General features: G+C 38.0%; 1 protein-coding gene across 3 annotated transcripts in view; it reads right to left on the bottom strand.

Annotated features, from left to right (window-relative positions):
* The window catches only part of LOC132124859 (excitatory amino acid transporter 2-like), a 33496-nt gene extending 11017 nt beyond the window's left edge, over positions 1-22479 (bottom strand). For all 3 annotated transcript variants that reach the window (XM_059536000.1, XM_059535998.1, XM_059535999.1), the window contains exons 1-6: positions 22343-22479; positions 19298-19450; positions 10243-10493; positions 9282-9426; positions 9063-9189; positions 8735-8968 (exon numbers count right to left, since the gene is read on the bottom strand). In XM_059536000.1, coding sequence (XP_059391983.1) covers positions 8735-8968; positions 9063-9189; positions 9282-9426; positions 10243-10493; positions 19298-19450; positions 22343-22472 — 1040 coding nt within the window. In that variant the 5' untranslated portion in view covers positions 22473-22479. The remainder of the gene's footprint in view (positions 1-8734; positions 8969-9062; positions 9190-9281; positions 9427-10242; positions 10494-19297; positions 19451-22342) is intronic.
* Positions 22480-24915: the final 2436 nt, after the last annotated feature.

The raw sequence follows: 24915 nt of genomic DNA, 5'->3' as shown, positions 1-24915 counted from the left end.
CATCAGACCAGGGAACATTTTTTCCAGTCTTCAACTGTCCAATTTTGGTGAGCTTGTGCAAATTGTAGCCTCTTTTTCCTATTTGTAGTGGAGATGAGTGGTACCCGGTGGGGTCTTCTGCTGTTGTAGCCCATATGTTGCTGCATACCTCGGTTGTAACGAGTGGTTATTTCAGTCAAAGTTGCTCTTCTATCAGCTTGAATCAGTCGGCCCATTCTCCTCTGACCTCTAGCATCAACAAGGCATTTTCGCCCACAGAACTGCCGCATACTGGATGTTTTTCCCTTTTCACATCATTCTTTGTAAACCCTAGAAATGGTTGTGCATGAAAATCCCAGTAACTGAGCAGATTGTGAAATACTCAGAACGGCCCGTCTGGCACCAACAACCATGACAAGCTCTAAATTGCTTAAATCACCTTTCTTTCCCATTCTGACAATCAGTTTGGAGTTCAGGAGATTGTCTTGACCAGGACCACACCCCTAAATTCATTGAAGCAACTGCCATGTGATTGGTTGATTAGATAATTGCATTAATGAGAAATTGAACAGGTGTTCCTAATAATCCTTTAGGTGTAGATATGAGTGTATATATATATATATATATATATATATATATATATATATATATATATATATATATATATATATATTCATAATTAGACAAACATCATCTAAATAAAATGAATATAATTGTTTTGAGAAAAAAACAAAACAAAAAACTACAACTTCAACTCAAAATCTGCATATTCAGTGAATGGGCTAATGAACGTTGGCCTTTTTTCTTCATATTTGAAAGTTTCCGCCTAGCATATGCAGCTTGTTGGTCCAGCTGTGAAATTACGGATGGCCAAGCAATAGTAAATCAGTGCCTTGCTCAAGTTCACATCAGCCATGGGCTTTGAGAGTGAAAGAGCACTGTTTTTTCACTCCCCCCACCTACAGCTCCTGCCAACACTGAGACTCGAACCTGCAACCTTCAGGTTATAAATCCAATTTTCTAACCATTAAGCCACTGCTGTCCTGTTGCACACTGAACGAGAAACATTCCAACACTTATCGCACACCATCAGTTCAAGACGGCAGTCCAAAACATTTAATCTATTCCCAAAACAGTCAAAACTTAATGTCAAGAATGAGCAAGTGGTGTCAATGAGTTTAAAGGTCAGGGATCCAAAAAAAAAACAAAAAAAACAACCGGGAAGAGAAATTGCAATCTGTAGCTCACTTACAGAAGCATTTCACCCGTGGGAACATTGATCTTCATTGAAAGTGGGTCATATATGTAGTCGAAATCTATTAACATTTTCGAATTTGGTGCCTTTTTGACCGAGTTATTACAGAAAGTAACTTTAGGGCTCATTTGTAAGGAAAACCACAACTCCCACAATGCAACACATTTGCACAGCTCCACAAGCCACTCCCACTCCCAAGACATTGAGGACACAGTTAGCGATGTATGGTATTTACGTGCCACAGTAGTAAACAATGCCACAGTAAGCTTTTTGTGCATTAAAAACGGTACTGCACAAACAGTTTACAGTTGACATTACGTAACTTATTAACCGGGAATCATTTCGTGATAATAATGCTTGAAGATATTGTGTACATTTCACGAAATGAATAATAAATAAAATTGAAACATTTAACGTTACTTTACAGTTAGACGTCCATTTGTCCCTGCAGGCTTCGGCTGGCGTTTCCAGTTTACCTTCAGAATTCTGAAATATGATTTGTGGGATGTACATCCGGGGCACGAAGCTCCCGTTCCACCACATCTCAAAGATGCTCTATTGAGTTGAGATCTGGTGACTGTGGGGGCTATTTTAGTACAGTGAACTCATTGTCATGTTCAAGAAACCAATTTGAAATGATTCAAGCTTTGTGACATGGTGCATTATCCTGCTGGAAGTAGCCATCAGAGCATGGGTACATGGTGGTCATAAAATTAAATTAAATTTATGCATTTAGCAGACGCTTTTATCCAAAGCGACTTACAGTGCATTCAGGCTATCAATTTTTACCTGTCAAGTGTTCCCAGGGAAGCGAACCCCCCAACCTTGCACTCGATAGTGCAATGCTCTACCAATTGAGCTACAGGAATGGGGTGGACATGGTCAGAAACAATGCTCAGGTAGGCCGTGGCATTTAAACGATGCCCAATTGGCACTAAGGGGCCTAAAGTGTGACAAGAAAACATCCCCCACACCATTACACCACCACCACCAGCCTGCACAGTGGTAACAAGGCATGATGGATCCATGTTCTCATTCTGTTTACACCAAATTCTGACTCTACCATCTGAATATCTCAGCAGAAATCGAGACTCATCAGACCAGGGAACATTTTTTCCAGTCTTCAACTGTCCAATTTTGGTGAGCTTGTGCAAATTGTAGCCTCTTTTTCCTATTTGTAGTGGAGATGAGTGGTACCCGGTGGGGTCTTCTGCTGTTGTAGCCCATATGTTGCTGCATACCTCGGTTGTAACGAGTGGTTATTTCAGTCAAAGTTGCTCTTCTATCAGCTTGAATCAGTCGGCCCATTCTCCTCTGACCTCTAGCATCAACAAGGCATTTTCGCCCACAGAACTGCCGCATACTGGATGTTTTTCCCTTTTCACATCATTCTTTGTAAACCCTAGAAATGGTTGTGCATGAAAATCCCAGTAACTGAGCAGATTGTGAAATACTCAGAACGGCCCGTCTGGCACCAACAACCATGACAAGCTCTAAATTGCTTAAATCACCTTTCTTTCCCATTCTGACAATCAGTTTGGAGTTCAGGAGATTGTCTTGACCAGGACCACACCCCTAAATTCATTGAAGCAACTGCCATGTGATTGGTTGATTAGATAATTGCATTAATGAGAAATTGAACAGGTGTTCCTAATAATCCTTTAGGTGTAGATATGAGTGTATATATATATATATATATATATATATATATATATATATATATATATATATATATATATATATTCATAATTAGACAAACATCATCTAAATAAAATGAATATAATTGTTTTGAGAAAAAAACAAAACAAAAAACTACAACTTCAACTCAAAATCTGCATATTCAGTGAATGGGCCTTTTTTCTTCATATTTGAAAGTTTCCGCCTAGCATATGCAGCTTGTTGGTCCAGCTGTGAAATTACGGATGGCCAAGCAATAGTAAATCAGTGCCTTGCTCAAGTTCACATCAGCCATGGGCTTTGAGAGTGAAAGAGCACTGTTTTTTCACTCCCCCCACCTACAGCTCCTGCCAACACTGAGACTCGAACCTGCAACCTTCAGGTTATAAATCCAATTTTCTAACCATTAAGCCACTGCTGTCCTGTTGCACACTGAACGAGAAACATTCCAACACTTATCGCACACCATCAGTTCAAGACGGCAGTCCAAAACATTTAATCTATTCCCAAAACAGTCAAAACTTAATGTCAAGAATGAGCAAGTGGTGTCAATGAGTTTAAAGGTCAGGGATCCAAAAAAAAAAAAAAAAACAACCGGGAAGAGAAATTGCAATCTGTAGCTCACTTACAGAAGCATTTCACCCGTGGGAACATTGATCTTCATTGAAAGTGGGTCATATATGTAGTCGAAATCTATTAACATTTTCGAATTTGGTGCCTTTTTGACCGAGTTATTACAGAAAGTAACTTTAGGGCTCATTTGTAAGGAAAACCACAACTCCCACAATGCAACACATTTGCACAGCTCCACAAGCCACTCCCACTCCCAAGACATTGAGGACACAGTTAGCGATGTATGGTATTTACGTGCCACAGTAGTAAACAATGCCACAGTAAGCTTTTTGTGCATTAAAAACGGTACTGCACAAACAGTTTACAGTTGACATTACGTAACTTATTAACCGGGAATCATTTCGTGATAATAATGCTTGAAGATATTGTGTACATTTCACGAAATGAATAATAAATAAAATTGAAACATTTAACGTTACTTTACAGTTAGACGTCCATTTGTCCCTGCAGGCTTCGGCTGGCGTTTCCAGTTTACCTTCAGAATTCTGAAATATGTCTCCAGGACGCCTCTGTCCATATGCGGGGCGAAACTAGGATGATTCACAACGCAAACATCCGTGTCCTTGTCTGCCTCAGACATTTCTTCGAGGAGAAATTGGCATCTTTGAAATTCTTGGCAGCAGACGGACTCTAGCTCTGTGTCCGTAGGCGCACAACGAGAGCACAGGCACCACCAGTCCGCACCAGCTCGAGCACGCCCGGGCTCCTCGGACGCGATAGGCAGGTCTCCGGCCTCGGCTGCAGCCGCCGCCTCCTGTTCCTCCATCAGCCTCAGCTGCTCTGCGCTATATTGTGGCTCGTTTAGATAGCCACGAACATCTGTTTCGAGCAACAGAAAATCCTCTTCTTCCGTATCATGAGTTGTTCCTCCAGCCATTCTCGTAAATCTGACTCCATAAGCGCTTGTTAGCTTAGCTACATAGCTTCCAAATAAGATGGCGGATTTTCATTTTCGTTTCTGTAAGTTTAGTCCCACCCACTGATCTGTAATAGGCCTGTAGGGTGAGTGGGTCCCACCCCCTGGAATAATAATAAGCTAGTGTCTGTAGTCTCTACACTTTTCAATGAATTTTGACTTCCTGCTTATTATGACGCAAAATGACGATTTTTACGTCATAATAAGCAGGAAGTAAAACACTTAAATCCTTATTTCTCCCATCTCAGGGAAAAATAAAGGAAAAATCCATGATCATTATAATATATAACTGGGTTTCTAACAATACAAAGCTAAATGCAAATGGGTGAAGTGATCCTTTAATGAATCACAAAATGTATTATAGCCACAGAAAGACAAGTGTTTTGCTGAAAAAAGGCAAAATACAAAATCATCCAGCTGAGGACGAAGTCATTATGTACATTAACAATGATTTGGGAAAAAATATTATGAATTTTAATGTAAAATTATGTGAGTGGCCCTGAGGCGCTCTGTGGCATGGCAGGATTATGAACAGCACCCAGAGTTGTACCTGGGAGCCGCGGACAATCACTGGTGGGGCCACCGCTGTGCGTGCACTCATAGAAAACAATGTGTGCAAAGATTAAAGACGGTGTGCAGCATAATACAGTGCTGCACTTGTCCTGTCTAGAATAGCCTCTTGTTTTAGAGGTGGAATTGTCAAAGATGACTTTTAGAAGAGAACACAAAGCTAGGCTGGTAGTTTGTTCTTTCCCCCGACAAGAATAGGGGGAGAGGGTCTAGGCTCTAGAGTCACAGTTCGCTAGGGAAAAAAACAAAGGCAGTTCATGAACCCTTTAACATTTGTGTGCTCATAAACCATGTGTTCAAGCACGCACACACATGCAAAGATATTTGCCAATACAATTACCAATATAAAAGGAATGTAACATTATGGTTACGTATGTAACACTCGTTCTCTGAAGGAGGCAACAGAAATGTCATGTTGAATGACAAATTGAGATCTCACTTAAAGAGACCAATCTACTTTTAGTGTAAACTAAACAAGCCAATGCACATTGGCATGCAATTATTGCATCCAGCTGGCGCTGATCACAGTGCAAGTATAAGTAGTCAGCAGATGCAGCACATATTCAGGTTTTTGTTGAGGAGCCGAGCCGTTGACCAGGTCGTTCAGCGATGGTACAGAAGTTGTGGTAATGGGATGTGACGTCTTCATTCACTCCTTCAGGGAATGAGGGTTACATATGTAACCAAAATGTTCCCTTTCAGTCAGTCTGTTGATCTTGTCCCCTTTACAATTCAATCACAGGGCCGCATACAAGTTGCCTTGTCAAAAATCTTAATTGTCATATGTATCAGGCATAGGAGAGAAACTTGTTGTCTTTGCCAGCTGCATGTTCGTTTCTCTGAGGCTTTAACAGTGACCATAGCTTATATACCACTGACCAAATTCCTTACAAGGTACGGAAACATGTTGGTTTGTTTAAAATAGAATGTATACTTCATGCTTACATCAGTTGACATATTTATACATACATACATTGGTGGAAAGAACAAACCACCCTAGGCATCATTGGAACACATTACATGTACACACGTTCCTGCATGTACACATTCTGGTATGGTCAAAATTAGCTCTTCTCCCTGTGTCTGGCATATGATCCTAACATGTTTATGCAGACTTTAACTCATGCAGTATATATAACTTCATCATGCACTAAAACCTCACAAATACATATAAATAATATTAAAATAATATATTTTTGGTCTACACAGTCATTCTCAATGTCATATCAGATGACCAATCAATTGGGATCCCTATCAAAGGGCCACAGATACTGCCCCTTCCAGAAAGAATAATCTTCCCTTTCAGGAAGAATAGAGATGATTATAACCCTCTTGGAAAATAGCAGAAAGTCTGCCGGGGAAACATGGGCTCTGAGGCTATACCATAGACTTTACACATATGGGATCCACTTAGGACTCTATATATGGAACCCAGTCCTCTACCGGTTCTAACGGATTCATAGAATTAGGGCCTGTTGTAGGACGCTCAACCACGTCTGGCTGCCAAGGGGACAGAGGAGCTTAGCTGGGTATATGTTATAGACTCTCTGGAACGATTTTAGCAAGCCGACCCAAAGCCGGGGCCTCTCAATGCTTCTACTGGTTTGAGGTCAGAACACAGGATGATATCGGCTCCACACAAAGGCGAACATTTTGCCCGCAGCTCTACAAATATCTGTAAGCAAGGTGCCACAAGCTAGCACCCAGGAGGATGCAACACTTCTAGTAGAGTGAATAGACAGGGCACACCCTGTGCCTGATAAGCCAGGGTGATGGCATTAGAGGTGGCATTCCCCTTCCTCTGAGAGATAAAGAGTTGGTTTGAGGTCTTGAACCTTATGTCCTGTCTACCTAGCATCTCAATGCTCGGATGGGACAAAACAAAGCTAGAGCTGGGTCTGCCTCCTCCGGGGCAGCGCTTGCAGGCTCACCACCTGATCCCTGAAGGGATTACTGGGAGCCTTGGGCACATAGCTGGGCCAGGGTCTCAGAATTACCTGGAAGTCAGCCGGCCCAAACTCTATGCACAAATTATCGACCGAAATGCATGCAGATCGCCTACCCTCTTAATTGAGGCTAATGAAATCAGGATCAGAGTTTTGATCAATAGAAACTTCAGCTCAACTGTCTGCAAAGGCTCAAATGGGCCATGCTGTAATGCTCCAAGCACTAGAGAGAAGGACAGTGGAGAATTTAGTCTTCTCACCCCCCCTAAGGAATCTGATGATCAGATCATGCTTCCCCACTGACTTCCCTTCCACAGGGTCATGGTTGGCAGCAATCACAGCCATGAAGACTTTAAGGGTGGAAAGAGACAGCCTGCTCCAGAGAAGGAGGTGGTGGGCAAGTTGTGATATGCACTTTTAACGTATTCCACCTTGTCAGTTGGTGTATGCAACAGTCGCAGTATTGTCAATAAGGACCAGTCACCCGGATCCAGTACGTATCCAGACCAGATGGTGGATCAGCACCTAGAAAGGACCTCTACTGCCCTGAAAGACAGCGGAGACCAGGACAACAAGATGAGTCCAAGATACAGGTCCCCTGTAAAGACCTTGTCTCAGAGGACCACCAGGACAAGACCACAGGAAACAGATGATTCTTCTGCACAATCTGACTTTGCTGCAGCCTGGAATTGAACTACTGGTTTCGTCTGGTCAGAGGAGAACTGCCCCCCCAACTGAGCCTGGTTTCTCCCAAGGTTTTTTTCTCCATTCTGTCACCGATGGAGTTTCGGTTCCTTGCCGCTGTCGCCTCTGGCTTGCTTAGTTGGGGACACTTCATTTACAGTGATATCATTGACTTGATTGCACATGATTGCAAAGAAACTATTTAAACTGAACTGAGATGATGAAATCACTGAATTCAATGATGAACTGCCTTTAACTGTCATTTTGCACTATTTACACACTGTTTTCCTAATGAATGTTGTTCTGCTGCTTTGACACAATATGTTTTGTTTAAAGTGCTATATAAATAAAGGTGACTTGATTTGACGTGTGGGGCGGCCTGTCTATACTCATCTCCACGGTGCCGCTTGCTTGAGGTTGCTGCGAATGTGGGTATATATGCATCCAGGTGCATGTTAAAAGATTAAAAAGATGCATCCATGAATGCTATTTTAGGAAAAAAGCTCTTTAAGCATGCTGAAGCACACAGGGGAGATGGCCACCTGCAACACAACAGGGGGTAGTGCAGCCTGATGTGTGTAACCCACTTGACAGGGGAAACCATCACTGCTGACGCACTGTACTGCCAACACAAAGAGCTCTCAAAGAGCTTGCTGAACTTGTTCAGTCTTCGGCTATCAGTAGAGAAGTCAGGAGCAGAACGATGTCATCGCTCAACGCCAAAGTGAATAGCTGAATATGTGCTGCATCTGCTGCCTATACTCACGTTGTGATCAGCGGCAGCTGGATGTAGCAATTTCAAGCCAATGTTCATTGACTCGTTTAGTTTACACTCAAAGTAGATCAATTTGTGTGACTGACTGAAATGGAAAGAATGTTTCAGCTGTTTTTGTCCATACAATGAAAGTCAACGGGATTCAAAGGTTTAAGGTTTTATTAAGAAAAGTGTCATAAATAAATCCAAAATTTGAACACTCCTTATTCAGTATAAATCAAATATGGCGATAGGTCAGTAACACCGAACCAGACTTTTTCTTATGTGTCATGATGTCATGTTCATTTTCAATTTCATACCTAGAGGCTGTGCCCAGAGCCGTGATCCAGGCCTGGAAGATGCCCATGAAGAACGAGAAGGGATTTTTCCGTACAATTGCAAAGTAGATGCATGGCAGGAATATGGCACCATGGATGATCAGACCAATAATAACTGTCACCATGTACATCCCCAGCTGCCTGCCCACCACCTCCAGATCTTTGATAGAGATGATCTTTCCACAGATCAAGCAGGCAATGCCAAAGGGAGAGTACCTATATAGTCAGTCAATAATGTGAGTCCATCGATATAAAACTTATCATTATTGGACTTTGTAATCAACTAGAGGACATAAAAAGCACAACTGACCACATGATCATGATAACCAGCTTCATCACAATCTCATTGAGTATGTTGAAGAAGTCAATCATGAGCCTAGCTTTCTCTCCCATCTTGCCCATGCAAATACCAAAAGCAATGAAGAATCCAATTATACCTAGAACATAACGAAAGACAACGATATCAATCAATATTTCAACGAAAAGTGAAGAAATTATCTATAGATATCTGTGAGTATAGTTGCCCTACCCAGCACGTTCATTCCGCTCTTGTACTGGAGAGATTTCTTGTCTGTGAAAATAGGGGGTGGTTTGGTGGCATTGGACAGATAGTCAGTGCTGTTGGTGTCATCGAAATCAGGTTGAACTTCTTCCTTCTTCACCACGGTCTGGATCTGTGCATTTCAACATCACCTCAATCAATTACACCAATTTATTCTTCCACTCCCACTTTATATCAGATGTCTTAAGCTGCAATGCATGTTATTACATTAAACATTTAATACATCTATACTTATATGCAGGTACTTTAAATGTAAATACAACTAAAGTACTGGGATTGTTGATTGCACATAAATTGCACAGAATTCTGTAATTATTTCCACTGTTAAAGACACCCTAAGCTAAATTGTATCATAAATATAATTTCACACTAAATCACCAAGAGAATGTGGAAACAACATGAAGATAATATTTTGACTATTTAATTAGTCATAAAATAAGCAATTACATACTGTAACATTATAATTGTAAGCCAGGCCTAAATTGATTGATTGATTGATTGATTGATTGATTGATTTTACATTAAACATATTACCAACACTTTTAATATGAGTGAAAAAACTAATTATCCACACAAACCACATAATTTTTTTTTTGGTATAGCGTGTTTGGTGATGTTTCTGCTCCTGATTCAGTAATACTAAATTTCTCCAAATCTGTTCTGATGAAGAAACAAAGTCATCTAAATCTTCAATGACCTGAGGGTGAGCACATGTTCAGCTATCATTTTGGGTATCCTATTTCTTTTAATGAGCATACACTATAATGGGAACCAAAAGCACAGCTGTAACATGTTGAACAGCAAAAATGTGTTCATATGAAGAACAACAGAAATGGGTATGTATTACACAATATGTATACTGTATTAGATTTATAGTTACAATCTCCTGATATTAAGTGAAACTGAACATTCCCTGTGGGACTCTTACCTGCTGGAAGCAAGCCTGAACCAAGTTCTCAGGGAAGAGGTTTCTGATAAGGTCAAAAAAGGCATCAAGACTGGAAACCTCATCATTCTTGGCTCCTTCTCCTAGGTTCTCCTTGAGTTTTGGGTTTCCGGGGTGGATGAGGAGCACCAGGATGACCCCCAGCACAGCAGCAATGACAGTAGTGGTCATGTAATAAATCATGGCTCTGGATCCCAGACGACCACTTGACTTTGCATCCAGACCAGCGAGACCTTAGTTAGGGAGATGTGGCATATTATTTTATACACTCATTCTGTCATATTCACAACTACACAGTTCAAACATTGTTTTCAGTGCCATTATGTATTTTAATGTAAATGTATTTTTTATTTTTTTTAACCACTCTAGCTCAGTCAGATACAGTTAGGTCCATATACATGTATATTGTGGACACTGACACAATTGTCATACTTTCGGCTCTGTAATCCACCAGATCAAACATTTTTAATATTTTGTTGAGAATCCTTTGCAAGCAATGGCTGCCTTAAGTCTGGAGCTCATGAATATCAGCAGAGACTGGGTTCTTCCTTTGTGGTGCGTTGCCAGGCCTTTACTGCAGCTGACTTCAGTTGTTGTGTGTTTGTGGCTCTTTCTGTCTTTAACAACACTGTTAGACTTTTCAAGGGTTTTTTACAGTAACTTGCCAGTAAGTTACTGTATTTGAGATTTACAGTACAAGAACAGCATTTTAGTTTTACAGTAACTACATGTTACTGTAATCATATAATACAGTACCACTACTGTAAAAATACCTTGGTTAACAGTACATTAATCCTAATCAATCATTAATTCTTACTAAATTAAAATTACACTTTTATAATTTTTATAATAAGTCCTGACATTTAGTCCAAAAAGACACAATTATTACGAAACATGAAATTCTTTATTTAAAACATTGCAAATACTTAAACTTGAAAAAAATGTAAATGTGTGAAAGTTCACTTTAAAACTTTCTCAATTCATATCTTATTTTCAGAAAATAAAATAAAATAGAGCATGAATTTACATGTATAAAAGCAATTAGAGTGCATTCAGTGGCAAAACCACTGCAGAAAATAGTTTTTAAAACAAAGTATCTGGACTCTGCATATAGAACTGTATATTAACTAAGAACACACACACTGAAAAACAGCCGTTAAAGATACAATGCTGGGACAGTGCAACATTTTTTGACCTTTGTCTGTATACTGGTTTAACATTTACATCCATTAACAAAACAATAAATTAAAGAATTGACAAAATAACATATTATTGAATGTGCATTAAATTCACAGGAAATTACATTAGAAATACGTCACTAAAGAATACTGTAAATTTGGTGTAAAATACTCATATACATGACTAAAACCTAAATGTCTAAAGCCAATAAATTCTGAAAGTAGTCTCAGTCAATAAACCTGGCACACTTGAAACAACCAGGAATATGCTCCATTACGGCAAGGAATCTGTCAGAAGTCCCTCTAGGTAAGAATGACAAAGTTAGTCATAAAATTGCACATTTACACAGATAAAGTTTAATTTTAAAAATTCTAAAAATGAACCCTATTACATTTCATCATATGGTTAAACAGTATTTTATACACTTGGTTAACACTTTGAGGTACAACTAACAAAACAAATGCTGTTTAATCCAGTCCTGCAATGCCTTCATGAAGATGTGAAATGAAATGTTTCGTTTTTGTTGAAACTGTTTTAGGGAGGTGGTGATTCAATGCTATGAATATTTTGAAGAATGTACTTTGTAGTGATGCTGAACCTGATTCCATTTTACAGAGAGGTGTTTCTGTTATTTAGCTTAACAGAATAGATAATTAAATAGAAAACTGTCAGTACATAATAGAAGCAGCACAAACTACATCCTCCAAAATCATCATATTACTGAATCACCTCAATACAATTTAATCAAAAACAACATTGTAACCATTATTGCAGGATGAATTAAAAGTAAACTGCATTAGTATCCTCAAATTGAAAAGTGTCTGTATACAGTACATGTCCTGTCAAGAAGCATCTCACCTAGTCCGAGTTTTTCCACTCAAACTCCATCAGGTGGCGAAGGAAGGATGACACTCTGTTGTTGATTACTGTTGTCTTCCTCTTCACAACTTCCCGTCTTCCAACTCACTCCGGTTTTGGCGGTGCATTTTGTTCCCTCCTCTGGGTTCATCCTCACGAAAAACCTTTAAGCAAGAAAAAATGAATGCAAGAAAAAAAAAACATCAAATTCTTAATTCATATAAATAAAATTATAAGGAAAATGAATTTTACTATACAATTGAAGTACAAAAGAATCTTAAAAACAGGCTTAAATATTTATTGAGTCTGTGTGCTGTATTTCTTAGGCCATGAGCAAAACTAGGCATTTTAGATTTCTTATCCATCAGTGCCTTTGCTTTAAATGTTTTTGGTAACACTTTAAAATACTGGTCCTTCGTTAAACGGATAGTTCACCCAAAAAAATTAATTCTGTCATCATTTATTTCATTTTGGGGCACCATTTACTTCCATCGTTTTTTTCCCTAATATGGAAGTGAATTGTGCCTCCAAAGTGTTTGGTTAAAAACATTATTCAAAATATATTATTTTGCGTTCAGCGTGACAAATACATTTATACAGGTGTAGAACAACTTGAGGGCTAGTAAATGATGACTGAATTTTCATTTTTATTGAGTGAACTGCCTTTTCTAGGTAACTGCAGGAAATAAAGCAGGACAAATGAGTAGTTCTACAGTATCACTACAGCTACTACCAATAACTAACATGGAAAAAAGAATAACTAATCAGTACGTAACCGTAAATGTAGGATTGAGATATTTTTTATTAGGTAATCAATAATTACTGAATGTGATTGGCCTCATTAAATACTAATAATTATGACAATTTTTATTGTCATAATTCAATATCTCAGTCCTACTTTACTACTACTTACTGATTAGTAAATCTTGTTTCCATATTAGTTATTAATCCTGCATAGTTACGTAAAATGACAGACCATTATTCTAAAGTGTTTTCATAAATTATATTTATCTGCCAAAACAATCCAAAAATTTTGTTTGTCTAGGACTGCTTAAATTCCACAAGATAATTTTATCTTCTGCAATTTTTTATTTTGTAGTTTATTTTGGCAGATGAAATATAATGGTACCTGGCTAGTTACAGCTACAAGAAAGTGAAAAACTATATAATTTTGTGATTTAGTTAAACAGACAACTAAACATGTTAAACTTTGAATTAACAGAACAAAACAATATGTGGAGAAATGAAGAGGTACTTACTGTTGTATGAGTTCCAGTGTTGCACAGGCAGTCTCCTGGTTTTTTAATGTTGAAAACGTAGAAGAAGCTGAAGTGCTCATCCAAAACATAGGCCACCTTTCCCTCAATGCTTACCATCCACTTTGTGGAAGAGAGAAATGTGTTCCCTAAAAAATAGTTACAAATGTTTAAAAGGCAAACACTCAATGAAGTACACTAACATTCCTCAAAATCTTCTCTTACCAAGCATCATGAGTCTTGGTGTGGCTGGAAGGCTCATGTCTTTCTCGATGGATGCCTTTGTTGTAGCTGTCTTTAAAACACAAAAATACCTATTATTACTACATGTTTAAAATGCATCTTAAAAATAACATTTCATGAAATTCACAATAGACTAGGCCTAATTCGTCTTACATGTAAGATTAACTTTGCTCAAAAAAAAAAAAAAACATCTGGTTTTTAATCGTAATTCAATACACTCAGTCTTTTTTTTTTACGTTAAGTTTACCTCAGTTTTTAGCCCCAATGCTGACAAGAAACCGTTAAAGTCTCCAGAACCGTGAGCTCTGGCCTCGAGCAAAACTTGCGACTGCACTCACTGCTAGTTCCTAATCTAATTCGTAAAGCACCCAGTCGACCCAAATGTCAAAAATGACAAAAAAAAAAAAAAAAAACTACAGTTTAAATTTAAAAAAAAGGAAAGAAAAAAATATATGCTATTTCGCAACTGTGTTAGGCCAACGTCAATTTACTAACTCCACTTTAATAAGCTGCTATTCTCGATTTAAAAAATCATGATTGTAATCGGTAACTTCCCTGCTAACACACGACATAACGGTTCCGTGTTGTTAGGGGGGCCAATTCAATAAATTCAACTCACAACGTTTTTTTATTTTTTAGTGCCACTGCTGACAAATGTTAGCCTATAAAATTGGGGTGCGGACGACCGCGGGCACACACACTCACACGCATATTTACCTTGCTTGTTTGCTGTTCTTCCTCTTCCTTACTCACGGGGATGAAAAGATCTTCGCAAGGTGTCTGTCCTTGGACACAGCTCTTATTATGTTCTCCGCAATCGTCAACTGATCACTCTCCTTGGGCAAAACTTCACCCCTTCACTTGATGGTTCCTAATCTAAATCGTAAAGCAAATCCTGACGATCCAAATAGTACCAAATAGGCCGTTGTGGTAAATACAGTATTATACTTTACTTTTTTTTAAATACAGCAAATCACTGTATTTGGTGTTTAATGTCACAGAAAATTTCCATGATGCAAAGGGAATTACAGTTATGAAGTGTAAAGAGAATTTTTACAGTATTATACTGGTTGATATATGGTAAATAACTGTAGAAATTACAGAAAAGTCTAACAGTGAAGTTAAATATGCAGCTCAGTCGGGTTGAAATACTGCAGAATATTCCACTTTTTTACCTTCAAGAACTTCTGGGTTGCTTTTGCTGTATACAGTACTTTGGGTCATTGTTCAATTTAACTATGAAGCGCCGCCAGATCAACTCTCTGGGCAGAGAGTATATCTCTATATACTTCAGAGTTCATCTGGTAACCAGTAACCCAGTGCCACTGGAAGTCATGCATGCTCACGCATCACACAGACCATGTTTCACAGATGATGGATCATAAACTGTTCCAAGCCTTCTCCAGCTTTCTCAACATCTTCTTTAGATGTTTTTGGCAAAGTCTAAACTGGCCCTGTTTGCAGCTTGTGATGAAGCCTCTGTGTTTGCTCTGGTGAAGTCTTCTCTTGATTGTAGACTTTGACAGAGACACATCTGCCTCCTGGAGAGTGTTCTTTTCTTGGCTGATGTTGTGAAAGGGTTTTTCTTTACCATGGAGAGGATCCTATGATGATCCAGCACTGCTGACGTCCAGGTCTTATGTTTCTGAGCTCACCAGTGCATTTCTTTTTTTCTTTCAGAATGTACCAAACTGTTGATTTGGTCACCTCAAAGGTTCCTGCTATTTCTCTGATGGATCTGTTTTGTTTTTAAAGCCTAAAAATGTTATGATAACCTTTAACTACATGATGTGAGTTCTGGGGGTTGCACCAATCAGAGTGCTGCTGTTTGATTGGTGAGCGCACTGTGCTTAATCCATTCATTCATATCATATCGTAGCCTAAGGTTTAAAGCATTGCTTGTTAAATATATACAACAGAATGTGTATGATGTATTATTATAGGTGATATTATTCTTGCCAAGCTCTGATTTCTGAGAGATGCACGGAGAGACAACAGCAATGCTGTGTTTGATTTGCGCTCTTTTCATTCATAAAGTTTAAATTGATTTAAACTTTAGAGGTCTTAGTGTATAATATGGCTGCCCACTGCTCCAGGTGTGTGTGAGCTCATTGCTGTGTGTGTGCACACTTGGAGGGGTTAAAGGTATGAGTATGGGTCACTTATTTACCGTTGTTAACTGAGAAGATGCGCCAATAAACGCTGAAAATGAACGTGGATTTGCGCAGCTTCTCAGGTAACAACGGCTCTGTGTAGTAACAGCTGCTCTATGTGAAATCACGCACCTGAGGGAATTAACCGCTGATTAGAGAACCGGCTTTACTGACGAGATGCGCATTAACGATCGGCTGATCGTGATCGGAGCACCCCTATCCTGAATATGTCCACATTAAATGTAATCATTGAAATACACTTTAGGGAGCAATTCTCACTATTAACTAGTTACTTATTAGCATGCATATTACTAGCATATCGGCTGTTTATTAGTACTTATAAAACACACATGAATGTCTTATTCTGCATTATTCTGCACTCTTAGAAAAGATGTGTTAAAAAATTACACACTTTATGTGTAACACTCTAATTTACACATTTTGTGTCAATATTAAATAAAAGTGTAGAAAAGAATAACCTCTTTTACACATAGTTATGTGTAATTTAAAAATCAACACAACTTGTGTATTTACACACATTATTTAACACAATATGTGTAGAGCGATGTGCTTAATACTTTATGTGTAGTTTGTAAAGACGTCCGTTATTTAAATGAGCTAGTTTAACTTAAGGGTCTTTGAACAGAATCCAGTCAGCCCACAGTGTTTAGTCTGAACTGACAGCAACATGCCATTTCTTTTTACTTCTGTATTGTTCTAAGTAAAATATCGTATTCAGAGTATAATCGCTTTATTATGTTAATCGACTAACCCTCGCATCAAAACTGCTCGTCAAAACCACCTTTTTACTACGGAGGAGACGACTCGTGTGCCGCTGATTGGACTGCGAGCAAGATTCCTGAGGTAAGATGTCATGAATGATGTCTTGAATTCATATTTTACTTACATTTATTAACAAACGCAATGTTTTCAGCTGCCGTTTTTTTAATACTGTTTAAAACATGCGGGCACAGCAAAATTTTATGTTAGCAACGTTAGCTGAAGCACATTAGTCATGTAACTTTACGCTACTGTAAATCAATCAGCTTTCTGCAGCAAAAACGTGTTGATTTCAGATTGACAATCTTCAAACTTCCCGAGAGTGAAGAGAACTTTACACATGACTGAATTTAGCATGCAGAATTTCTCCAAGCGGGGTTGATTAATGTGACCGCACTTTTAGGCTCTGTATTTTACTCTGTTTTTGTCAATAAAGAAATGGTGCTAGCAATGCTATTTATTTATTATGTCTAAAGTATTTAAAAGTTTGCAGAAATGATTAGCAATATGTTATAAGTGCTGAGCCACTGGTGCAATCTAAACTTGCTAACATTGAAGTCTAACCTTATGTTTATTACACAGCAAATGAATCAATCAAAAGATGGATCATTTTCTGTGTTCACCATTCAGGTCGGCATTGCAATAAAACTCACACTAAATCATTCATTCATACCAAATCAAGATAATTTTAGTTAATATTTTAGCATTATTTTGATCTTTTATCAGGCAGAAGACTCTACCATTGCGGTCCCACAGTGCACAGGTGCGTTATCTACTGTATGATCATCACAGAGTGTCTTAGTGTGTTTTGGTCTCAAACAGCTACGCCTTCAATGCAGACACACGGAGTCTTTCTCTCTATGGATCTCCTCATCTTTAGACAGAATTTAGGATATGTAAGTATTGAAATTAAATCTGGTATAATTTAGTTTGCGGTTCAGCTGAAATGTTTGTATACGTTATTGACAAGCTGTCACTTGTTAAAGAAGAATGGTTTAAAAATGTTGGTAAAAAATGAATTGACACTAATGTGTAATTGTTTCCTCTCTCTCTGTTTTAATATAGTGTTGAAAGGCGGGATCTCCACTGAAGGACTGTGTTTGTGGACAAGTTCATTTATTCCCAGACGTGGACAAAAACATTGAGTTGGCTTTTAAAAGGATATTTTGATAATGACTTTTACTCCTATGCTGTGGATTAGATGGAGGAGTACAGACAGACTTTTTAAAGCATCAAAAGAGACTTCTTTCCAAATACTTTTGGCCACCAGTGAAATGATTATGAAGGTGAGGTTATGTGTCATGTTATCTAATGAGATGAATTGAACTGTTTTGGCCTGTATTGGACATTTCCCTCTTGACTGCTTAAAACTGTATATATATTCTGCAGTTCTATGAACGTTATTCTTGTTATTTCATCATAATAAATATTTTGACAATAAGCTACACAGCCAATGATTTTTTCATTCATTTTGTCAACCGCAAACATTTTGTTTAGAATTTCGTGAATGGTTTTAACATAATGTATGTAGTGAAGGACAGCACATAATGTGTTAGATTTACACAGTTTACACACCTTTGTGCAAACCTTTCTGACACATTTAAAAAACAACAACACAATGAATGAGTAACAATTAACACAAGAAACTCACCCGTTAATGTGATAAAATTGAACAGAGGTTGTGTCATCTTTAACACATCTTTTCTAAGAGTGTGCATGATCATATTTTAGATCCCTTAATCCGAACCAATACCTAAACTTAACTAAGGCCTTTTAGGCAGCAAATTTGGAGGTTAGTGATGCAGAAGTCATAGTTCATAGTTAGTTAATAATAATGAGAATTGGTCCATTAAATTAAGCGTGTCCTTCAGTTTATGAGCAAGTACTTCTTTTAATTATTAGTGCAGTTATTATCGAAGTCTAGACTACTCTAGACAACTACTGGCACTACAAGCATCACTCAGCTGACTTAAACAGGATGTTTTACTATGTAATAGAGCACACATCTGTAATTGCATATGATGCATTTAATATATTCTAACCATATGAAAATAAATATTTTTCACCCCCCAAACTTTGAATAGCGTCCTACTTCAGACCTTTAACTTCCCCTCTGTTTCTATTTCTATTGATTTCAGACTTTGGCTTATTGAACTTGTGAATTCTGTGTTTTCATTTTGAAACAATGCTTCATAGTTGACTATCCATGAACACAAGTCCAATATAGAGGGCAACTAATGGCCTTTCTCGACACAAAATCTGATCACGGATCACCTCTCTAAGATTTAAATACAGTAGATAACCCTAAAGCAGAAGCAACAGCAAACAGAATCTGTGAGAAGACAGAACACAGCTCTTCTCACGTTACTCTACATCTCTAGATTTTGGCTTAATTAAATGTAACGCATTAGCATGTCTCTCTCACTGTTGCCCCCTCTGTTTGTTAGTATAATATAACACACCCAGGCATGAATTATCAGCAGAATTCATTGACTGTGGTTTCACCAATGCATTTAACATTTCCAATCTTACTGTTGACAGTTAATTAAGATATGAAGTTTGTGTTACCTGTGATTAAGCTGGAGATGATTAAGGGAAGGATGAGCATTTTTAGCATCCTCATTAGAATATCTCCAGGGAAGGCAATTACCATGACAATGTTGTCATCGATCGGAGAAGCAACACGCAGCAGCATACCAGAAACAGCTCCCAAAATCACACCTGTGATGGGGAAAAAGGGTGTTCCTTCTGTTGGTTAATATTCCTGAGCATACTTTAAAGCTATCGAGTATATAAATATGTGGCCATATGCCATACCAAACAAATAAATCATACCACCCAGTTAAGGTTGTCTGGCTTATGGGTGCACTGTAAAAAGATACTGTAAAATTAAAAAATTTGGTTTGCCAGTAAGCCTGTATATTTACAAAAGTACTGTAAATCAATAATAACAATTGAACTGTAAAAATACAGCCAACCGTTTTTACAACTACTACTGTAAATTTAAACGTATATACATGAGTGAAATCACAAGAGCAACTGTAAACTTGTAATGCTACACAAACATCTTACTGTAAATTACAACATTTGTTGTGAAATTCAATTTTCTAGATAACTTCAATCGAGATATTTCACTGCTGTGATAGTGTGCAAACATTTAGGCAACTTATTTCATTTAAGATCAGTGAGAAAGAATATTTCTTAATATAAAACTGCAAACACTTTAGTGCATAATAGCAAAGTAATTAAAAACATGACTTTAAGTCAAATCATGATCATCTCAGCATCAGTGGCACTTATTGTCTTTAAATAAAGCAGCAGAACATCAGTGTTTGTGACTCTCCAGCACAATGGTGAACCAAATACACATTAATACAGTTCAGTTAAATATTTACTCTTCTTGTAGATAATTATGTGAATTATTAAGTGATGTTTGTGCTTTAGATATGAACAGCTGCTGTTAACAAGCAGAATCACTGAATGAAAGAGAAACAAGACACACACAAGAACAACAACTGACTTCAGCCACAGCCTTACATGAAATCTCTTAAGATCTGATTAAACAACTCCATAAACAGCATTACCAGCTTCACACATTACAATCTGACTTTATTTCAGTCATATATCTACAAAAACTCTTTGAGAAACTGATTTGATTTTGCTATTGACAGGTTATTTTTTTGGCTGCTACAGTATAACTGTGTTCGTAAAGCACATTAGAAAATTTGTAAAAGTTTATTTTGTTCTTTTTTTATTGATAACAGTATAATCATTACCTGGTGGTTTCATTTGTCATTAGTCTATTTATTTAATTTTTTTTTTTTCTTTTTAAAAAGAACCATTTTGACACTGCATGACCAGATAACAAACTACTGAAAGACTTTCCAGCACCACATAGACACAGAGCGACATCAAGAATCAGCATATGAATCTGAACAATTGTGACAATTAAAAGCTTAATGCTGCAATGCATGCTGGGTACCAGCAAGGTACAAAACTCAAACTAGACTCCCAGCATGCATTAATGAAATAAATAAATTATGCTGCTGAATAACTAATTACTATGTGCTTTTATTTTTGCTCTAGTTTTTGTCTTGAGTTTTAGTAGCATGTTTTGTGATGTTCAAAGTTGATCTGTTTTATAGCACAACATAGCTTTTTTTTTATATATATAAAAAACAATCTTTCATAACAGCCTGCTTATCCCTTTGTTCTAATGTATTGTTATAATATTGCCTTGGTAAGAGAAGAAACCATAAAATTACTGAATCTGATGTTTAATGATGGTGATGTAACCAGCATAACATAATCAACAATACCACAAACTTTGCTTGAGCTTTATTAACTTTCTTTGCTCCACAACAAATGTGTCGTAAAAACACATGGTTATAGCAGGGAAAGAAACATTGATGTTATAAAGTCAAAGTTCAAGGGCCCAACTAGAGCAAACACTGATCTCCAACATGGTGGTGTCATACAAAAAGTGTTAAATCTCAATAACATATTCTGTAGAGGTCTGACAGAAATAGCGTCTGTGTAGTTAATAATGTGTGAAGCTAGTGATACTGTTTTAGGAGTTGTTTAATCAGATCTTGAGAGATTTACTCCTGGTTTCACAGACAAGTCATAAGCCTGATGCCAGACTAAAATTTAAGTCTGAGTTGTCAACTGAAAGACACTTGCTCTGACTGATCTTAAAACAGATCAGTGACTTTATTTGCAAACCAGAGATGATTTTATTAAGGCCCGTTTATAGAAAATTACTTAAATGTCCTTATGTCCTAATCCTGCCTTAGTCTAAGCCCTGTCTGTGAAACCAGGCCTTAATGTTTTTTATTAGTCAGTTCTTGTTTTGCTTTCATTCAGTGATTCTGCTTGTTAACAGTAGCTGTTCATCTCTAAAGCACAATCATCACTTAATAATTCACATAATTATCAACAAGGAGATTAGATACGGTATTGTATTAATGTGTATTTGCACAAGAGAGATCTGTTGATGTAGTTTTGTGGTTCAGCATTGTGCTGAAGAGTAGAGTCTGTGCTTCAATCAATGATGAGCCATAAATGCTGATCTTCTACTGCTTTATTTAAAGACAGTAAATGTAGAGTTTTCAATCCAGTGATGATTTCTGTGTTCTGTAAATTGCAGCGGTTTGAATTAAAGTCATGTTTTGTTTGCTTTACTGTTACACTTTAAATGTTTGACATTTTATATTAAAAAGTATTTAGAAGACTCAAGTGAAATAAGTTCCCTGCACTAGCACCATCTAAACAGTAGCTTTTGTTGTTATTATTTTTAGATCAAATGGTTTGAAAAAAAAAAACAGTTTCCCAAATGAAACAAGATACCACATGGTATAATAACTTTAACATACTGTAAAAATTAAGAGCTGTAAATTAATGTATAGAGTTGTAAATTGCCAGTAGATTACCGTTACCACACAATTTTTTTAGTGTCAATTGAAGTTAAAATAGCACAGAATATAAATACTAAAATGAACTCTCTTCTGAGCCTTTACTGTCCAGATACCATCAGACCATGCTATGTGTGCTGTCTTATTTTGTCTGTCTGCTGTTCCCTTTCCTCACTGTGGGTTGTTGAAGAGCACTCACCCATCACAGTCAGCGTGAGCAGCAGGTTCTTGCACATCTTCTGACATATTGTTCTTAATTTGGAGCTTGGCCTCGCCTCGATGGGCTCCAGGTGGCTTTCATGCATCCTTACCTCCACGTGCTTCGGCATGATTTCAGAACTGCAGAGAGAAACAGCCAGAAGAGTAAACAAATTTATGGCATTAATATGTGATCAATGTGATAGTGGTTGCTGCTAGCACATGCTGAAAACATGTGTAAACATGTGGATCCATGCATTTCATAAAGATGAGAGAGTCTGGAGTCAGCCAGAACAGAAGGTTGCAAAACTGGTAGGCTTTGCACCCAGAAGTCAATCTGAGAAATGGCTTGATTATAAACATCTGCATCATTCATATCTATAATCACAAACTGTTCCCTCTTATGAAGCTTTCTGAAAAGACATTTTATCAACTGTTTAAGTTCAAATACCTTAGATCCACGATAGGATGCATACTGTCATTGTTTTTGGGCACAAGAAAACAATCTGCACTCTCTCTGATGAGGGGAACATACTCTGCTGCCCTTTCCAGAAAAAGGGTTTCCTGGACAGATATCGCTGTATGTGTTACCCCTTTGAATATAACCAGGGTTCACTTGTACAAAATGATGTAACCATGATAAATCACCCGGTCTGAAACATTCTCTGATGACTGCCAAATAGGCAGACAGGGGAATCAATGCCTGCAAGGACATCCACGCTAATGAAGAAGCAAAGCGGGGCTTCAGTGCTCACAGATGATAAATCACATACAAAATGACTTTCTAAAAGTCATAGTTGGCACACAAACAGGAATTTATTCCACTTTGTGTAGTAGAACAACAGACTGAGAAAAACTGGACACTGAAGTCATAAAAAACTGAAATAATGGCTCAAAAGAAGAATACAATTTAGAAATTAAAACTTTATTAAAAACGTATTAGTGTTTTCAGGCTTAGCCCAAAAAAGCAACATGGGGCTTACCTTCTGGGAACCCACCAACTACGGGAGGAATTGTAAGGGGCTGGATGGGGCGACGGTTGAAGGCAGGTTCCTCGACAAACTGATCTCTGGACATGGAAACTGGCGTTAGGGACGTGGAATGTCATCTCGTTGGAGGGGAAGGAGTATGAGCTTGTGCGGGAGATTGAGAGGTACCGACTGGAGATAGTTGTGCTCACCTCCACGTACAGCTAAGGTTCTGGAACCACGCCCCTTGAGAGAGGCTGGACTCTCTACCACTTTGGAGTTGCCTGCAGTGAAAGGCTGGTGTGGGGCTGCTCATAGTTTCTCAGCTCAACTGCTGTGTGTAGAGGGTCGCTTCTCTGCGCCTTCGGGTCAAAGATAAGATCACTATTGTCTGTGCTTACAGGTTGAATGGCAGTGTAGAATACCCAGCCTTCTTGGGATCTCTATCAAGTCAAGTCTGCTTTGTCAATTCTTCAGTTACCTAATGAGAAGGAACGTTTGTTTCTTTTAGACTCTCCTATTTCTCCATCTGGCCTGTTTGGCGATTCGGTTAATACGGTTGTCAACAGGTTTAGGGAAGTGAAGAAACATGAAGAAGCGTTCGTTCAGTTCCTCGAACTCAAATGGAGGGGCCATCAGCCACCCAGCCTCGCCCTGGTCCTTAAAAACCAGGGCGGTTAAGAAGCGGAGCGTGGCGGACCCTTGTAGGGATTGGGGACAGGTTCGCCGTGCTCAGCAACCTCCCAAGCCAGACATCAGGACTGTCCTTGATAAGAAGAGGAAGTCCTGAAGCTCTGGCGCCCTCGCTGGTGGGTGTAGTCCCTCACGGGGTGGTGCGCGCTCGAGAGCTTTTCGCCCCGCCTTTTTGTCTGCGCTGATCTTCATTTACAAACACGTCATTAAAATGAACTGTAACTCAGTGAATACTCAACGAAGAGACATAAGAGATATATCTATAGAAAGCTTGACATGTCTACTTTTAAACTAAACAAGTGCCGCCGAAAACAGATATTCTGTGATAAAGTAATCCATATGAAAACAACGCGATGTCTGTTTTTCAAGTCTCCCTTCATTATATCTAATGTGACCACGCCCCCGCGCTGAACGCACTATTCAGATTCAAACTGAAGCGCGCAGCTTGAATACGCCCACACAGAAGAAAAAGCAGCGAGACTGTTCTTCAAGTGTTTATTTTACTGTTTGCTTCGCGATGAGAGGAATAAGACATAATTCACCCCAAAAAGATGTGATGTGGTTGAGGATTTGAGAAATGGATTTCCTCAGAAAAAAAGAATGAAGCACTTTATTCAGCAGAGATCATAAACATGAGTAAGTCTCTTTTTATTGATTTATATACTTGTATAGTTTTCACATAACGTGTAAACATTTTACTAGTTAGACTTTTTCCAAAGACTTTTTCCAAACTATAATTCCTGACTAAATATATAATCAAGTGAATCATTATGAAGTTTCAATAACAATATACAATACTATACCATTCAAAAGCTTGATGTAAATAATATAAATGTAACAAATAAATAACTGTAGGCTAACAAATGTAAAAACAATGCTGTTCTTTCAATTTATTCCCCCTAAAAAACCTATA

This window comes from Carassius carassius, chromosome 43 (assembly GCF_963082965.1).
Source record: "Carassius carassius chromosome 43, fCarCar2.1, whole genome shotgun sequence".
In the NCBI taxonomy this organism is placed as follows: Eukaryota; Metazoa; Chordata; class Actinopteri; order Cypriniformes; family Cyprinidae; genus Carassius; species Carassius carassius.
Note: the sequence above shows the minus strand (reverse complement) of the source record. Positions and strands in the feature narration are given on the sequence as shown.